At 30.8% G+C, this 6,000-nt stretch overlaps 1 protein-coding gene across 1 annotated transcript; it reads left to right on the top strand.

The window, feature by feature from the left end:
• Nucleotides 1-334: 334 nt before the first annotated feature.
• On the top strand, nucleotides 335-5,124 carry LOC124920216 (NAC domain-containing protein 60-like). The gene is made up of 3 exons (XM_047460657.1): nucleotides 335-515; nucleotides 4,562-4,812; nucleotides 4,900-5,124. The coding sequence occupies exons 1-3, from the start codon at nucleotides 335-337 to the stop codon at nucleotides 5,122-5,124; spliced, it is 657 nt and encodes a 218-aa protein (XP_047316613.1).
• The last annotated feature ends 876 nt before the right edge of the window (nucleotides 5,125-6,000 follow it).

Raw genomic sequence — 6,000 nt, 5'->3', positions numbered from 1 at the left:
TGATCACCTAGTTAGCCAATGATGATAAAAAAAAATCACTCTAAATTTTATTTATGTATTTGAATTAGGTTTACAATAAATATTGTATGTATAATCTCATATAGACATTGAATATCAAGGTCAGTTGCGGCCGAGACTTGTCTGCCGCCCTCTGCATTGACAACTGTTATGCCTCGACTGCATATTCCTCTAATGCATAGACACGTAATCACTCGACTGCATATGTATAATCTCATATATGTGTCCTTTTTTACCCTTATAACATTAAATATATACACATTCTAGGGTTTATCTTCTATTCTCAGTTTCTTCTTTTCTCTCTCTGCTTGTTACCATGGCTGCGCAGACGCCTATACAGAAGCTTAAATGGTTGACATCATTACCATCTGTTTTCACAGGTTTTAGATCCTCACCGACTGACGGGGATTTAGTTAATTACTATCTCAACGAGAAGATCCAGGGCTCGGAGAGGAGCGTGTATGTCATTCCTGAAGTTGAGTCTAAGGCTTTGCCAGGTGAAGTTCAAGATCCAAACTTTTACTTTCTCTCTCTCTTTCATAGATGAATAGATATATTATATATATATATATATATATATATATATATATATATATATATATATATATGGAACAACAACAGTGCCTTCTCATATGGTATCTTTCCTTTTCAATTTTATTCAACTATTCTTGTTTCTCTCTCTAAAAAATTGACCTTATTTTGTATCTAGGGTATACATATGTACCCTATTTATATTTATATATATATATATACTCCTTCCAATCCATGTAACCCTTCTTTTTTCCTATCTATAACTTATTAAATCTCCTTGTTTTCTTTAATTAATAGATTAGTTTCTCTGTTTCTCCACAATCAATTTCTCAATTAGGTTTTGTTCAGATCTATCTGTTTACTTATGTCTAGGGCTAGTCTTCGCGTTTTCAGGTCAGATCTATATATGGAATCAAATTAATCATAGATCGAGGCTTACAAATTAATTTATCAACTAATCGGACTGATTATCAACTAACCTGATTGATTTTCTTCAAGCCTTTAAGTAAGTATCTTGGAAAGGCTAGGGTTCTTTAGTACTATTCCAGTCAAGGGTTCAGATTGAGCACCTTGAAAAGGATTACTTATTTTTAGTGAATGAGATGAGGATGATCATACTTAAGAGGAAGTCTCTTCTAATTCCTTTCCTTTAATTTGGTTCAAGATCCATGGACTCGATCCCTGCTGGAAGATATTATGGAGAGAAAGTTTCACTAAAGATTTATGTTTTGGATCTTTGATGAAAATTTCAAACAAACCAATTCATATTTCAGCTATATCATGATATGATCTCTAATGAAATTAAATGATACTTTGTATTAGATTTCATTTTTTACCACACTGGAGACTTGAGCACATACCATGGCATGTACATAACTTGCAGCTTCTAATTCATACTTTGGTTTAAAGTGTGACAATGGCTTGTTTTTTCAAGTTCCATTAAATATGATTATTTTCTAAAGAGAATCCAAAATCTGTAAACGTTTTTATCATCAATGTCTTCACAAAAATATCACAATCACTAGACCCACCCACCTTGAGTTTTAAGTGACTAGTGGACAAGTAGTACATTCCGTAATCAATTGTACCTCTTTATACTTTTCAAAATTTTCAAACTTACAATACTCTTAAAAAGAATTGAATTCATTGATTCTCTATCTTCATACTTTTACAATTCAATGTAATATTCTATGGGTGTGCTCATGAGAATACTACCGATCATTGTGAAATTGAAGATGTCAGTCACATGCCTTTCTTGAGATATGATAATACATAGTTCAATTTATTTTACTATTTTAAGTCTAACAGTATGACTTGAGTCCCATGTTGAGTCCTTTCAAACATAATCCCTTTGAATTCATCAAAGAAGTTTTTGTTATTACCTATAAAAATATGATCATTCACATAAAGACAAATAATCCAAATATCATCATTATCATGTGACTTTACATATGAGTATACTCAATTTGGAAAAAAAATCAAATAGATTGATACTTACTTCTACCCATATAAGGTATTCTTCAATTTTAAAACTTTATTTTTGTGCCCTTTTGTTTTGAAGTCTAAGGTTTGTTGAATATAAACATTTAAAAGATGTCTATTCAAGAATACCTACTTCACATTAGGCTTATAAATTTCCCACTTTCTTCAAGTCAAAATGAGATTAATAATCAAATAGTCTCCTTGTGAGCCAATAGTGCATACACTTCATCATAGATTATTTTATTGTAACCTTTTACAACGAACATTTATTTATTCGTTTTTCTATTGTACACTTTAACTCTAATGGTCATTTAGAAGTAAAATCAGTTCTCAATACAGTTCTTAGATTTCAAGTACATTCATCGTCTGGGTTGTCTCTATCTTTTGTCTTTAGGCATCATCAAAAGTTATGATTTGCATATACAAAAAATGTACAATTCAATAGTATCAAAATAACTTGGTGTAAACTCTTCATTGTTTTGTTATCTTTATCTCTATGTAATAGAGATGATTGGTGTAGTTAAATCTTGAATTCATAACACAAACTCTTCATTTTCTCTATTAAAATAAGGAAGAAAGAACTCATAATCCCTTTCTTGTTTTATATCCCAATTTCATGTACTTGATCTACAGAATTTAATTGGGTTGTAACTCACATCAAACAAGACCCATGTCAATTAATTAGGGTAAAGTCATCATTAAAAGTGAGGAGTAGGATGTAGCTTGTACTAATTCAAGGGGATGGTTGCTCTTGATGTTGCTTATTTAGAAAAACTGTTATATCTTTTCTAAGTTGTCATATTTCAAATGATTGATTAGGATGGATTAATTGGGACATCACTTTAACCATCACTTCCTCATTCATAAGTTTAAGAGCATCAAAGTTCAAATGGTCATCTGATTATGTGCCAAAAACATGTTCAAAGATGATATGTTTTTACTTAATTATTCATTCTTTCTCTTTGTCTTTTTTCTTACCCATGCCCATGTCCATGCCCATACCCATGCCTATGCCCATGCCCGTTATATGTTTTTTTTTCATATCTCTTCTTAATTTTTGTTTTGTGAACTTAGAGTGAAAACTCCAAATATTTTATGTTCTAAAACATAAATATTATGATTCCTCAATTACACATAACATATAATTTAATTTTGGGTGTTAAAAATCAAATAATTTTTTTCATGACACATAAATCTTCATATATTTTCATTATAAACATCCTTAACCCAAGCAATATTTTGATATCAAAACGAAATTCTTCATTTCCAAGAATTTTAAACACCACAAGAATTTGAGAATCAAATTATTCACTTTGACAACAAAACCAAAAGATTTTGCTAAAATCTTCCAAAACTTCTTTTGAGGTGGTACTGTAGGCTTCTCAAACATGGAATCATCCAAACAAGGAAGATGGTAAGGGCTTGTTAATCCATATTTTTTTTTCTTTCAAAACATTTTTTTTCTCATTTAGATGTAAAGAAGTTTAATTTAACTTTGCACAACCATACCAAACAAATCGAGTTCTTTAAGTAGAGTAAGTTAGTGGGTTAATAAGTTAGTTGTTTATAAATAGGGGATTATGTAATATTTGTAATAATTAATAAATGAAATAGTTATTGTATATGGATTATCTCTCTCAAAGGCTTAGGTCATTCTTGTCTTATCTAAAATTCTTCTAAAAACCCTAGATATCTAAGTTGGTATGTGACATCATTTTGAACTGCAAAAGACATTCTAAAATTTTAAATACATATTAATTCATTTATTTCAACAAATCAATGATTGGTGTGCTTTTAATTAAGATGGTCTCTTTTGTAGGTGATCTATTATCAATTTCACCTATATATAAGGAAGTGATTTAAAGAATTTCCTTCCGTCAGAAATAGTCTTAATGTTAATCAACTTTATGCTAGAAGTTTATGCTTGTTTACTAAGTTTGAAAAGGCAAATATATTGATCAAATTCAAGTATTTAGCAGATTTTGTTTCTGATTTGGTCGTTTAGGTCATGATTATATGAATTATCAATCTTTTAATCTAGGAAAGCTAGATTATGGAAAGTTAGTTGAAGAGATTTCAAAGGAGGGAAGACATGTATTCCAAGGGTGGAAGAGATTGACACTAATCAACACACTATTTTAAACACAAGTATTCTTCTATGAACTGTTAGGGTTAGGGACTTTCCATGACAAATCAAGCATAGAGTTGGTTGATTGTCAGACATTTGTAGTTTGATAGATAGATGGTTGGAATAGTATCTAGTTGATATTAATTTTAATCTGATATGAAATAGTTAAAGGTTATTAAACCCTAGATCGATAAGAGGGGTTGACTGTTTAGAAGTCATGCACATGCAAAAAAGATATATAGTATTAGCCTTATTAATTTAGGGTCGATATCTATTCCATTGTCATCTGATTCCTTAGCTAAATTTGATTGGATCTTCAAGTTTTATCTCATATTATATGGTCAATTAGTTGTTTTTATTTACTGGATGAAATTTGACTAGTTCTAGTTTACATGTTTACAGGTATATCCGTCATACAATCGAACCTTGAGCAGTTCTACTTCTCTACCCTTGATAAGAAGTATCCGGAAGAATCTCCAAGTGCGAAAACTACTCAATCTGGTTATTGGAAAGCTTTGGGAAAAGAATGCAATGTAACGTATTCCTCAGAAATTATTGGTAAAAAGAGGACTCTGTTTTTCTACATCGGTCAGGCACCAGGGTGGGAGGAAACTGGTTGGTTCATGTATGAACTTTCTTCCATTGACATACAGGTGAGGTTTACTTTGATAATTTTGAGTACCAATTTTTGTCAAATTTCTTTTTTGTTAATATGTAAATTAACCTCAAACCAATTACAGAAGCCCTTTGTTATTTGTCGCCTGCGAAGGAGCAACGGGGAGATGATAGATACAAGACTGTCACAGTTTGGGGAAGAATGGCAAATTATTGAGCAGAGTGGTGAACCGGAGGAGCAGAATCAGTATGAGAAAGAGACGGGAGGGGATCATTTGTTCTTAGACAACATTAACATCGACCATACTTCAAACGGATCAGCTTCAGACACGGCAGAAAATGTAAGCTAAAACAAAAATATAAATATATCAGTTTCTTGCTTCGCTTCAACTTTTTTTAATTTATAGTTTTTCAAAGCAGAGCCATGCGAGCAGTAGCAAAATCAAAAAAGGAAAAAATCCGCATCACATTCAAAAAGATCGGATTGTTGGAACTTTGATTTGACGAATGTGCCCGATGAGGTTAGATGGTTACAAGTTGATGCACAAAATGACAAGTGGTGTGCATCTATTGACGATGAAATTGTACCAAAATCAACAACTCTTGATTGGCAAGCTTATTATTTCTATGCCGCTAACCAATAGAGGTGAGTTCAAACTCGTCTAAAATCTTCTATCAATGTTTTTTTGTCTTTACTCCATTGGACTACCATCATATTAGACTTTCTTCCTATAATCTTTCTTAGTTCAATAATGAATCTTTACAAGATTTTATGTGTTTCTCTTGTAGTTTGATTTTCTTAAGATTGACAAAGTTGGGTGTTTATTTATTATTTGTTTGATTTGGATAGTAATATATTGCATCTGAATTGTTTTTAACATGGTTTTTTTTCTTATTAATATGAATTTGATTGTTTAAGCTTCTTTTCAATTCCTCTTTTCTTACATATATGTCTATTATATATATAGTCAAATGAAATCTCTCACTTTGTTTGTACTCATACATAAGTCACAAAAATGAAAGCCAATTTTGGGATTATCCTTGTTTAGAAATAATTTATAAGCTTTTGAAATTTTTTCTTTTTTAAAAGATTAGCACTACCCCAAACAGTCATATCACTACTTTCATTTATGATATTTTGATTGAGAATAAATAAATTAAAGACATTTTACTAAGATATTTTATGTAAGACTTTTGCACTTCATTAATTAATAAATGTTTGGACA

This window comes from Impatiens glandulifera, chromosome 1 (genome assembly GCF_907164915.1).
Source record: "Impatiens glandulifera chromosome 1, dImpGla2.1, whole genome shotgun sequence".
NCBI lineage: Eukaryota > Viridiplantae > Streptophyta > Magnoliopsida > Ericales > Balsaminaceae > Impatiens > Impatiens glandulifera.
This window is presented reverse-complemented; position numbering and strand designations above follow the sequence as displayed.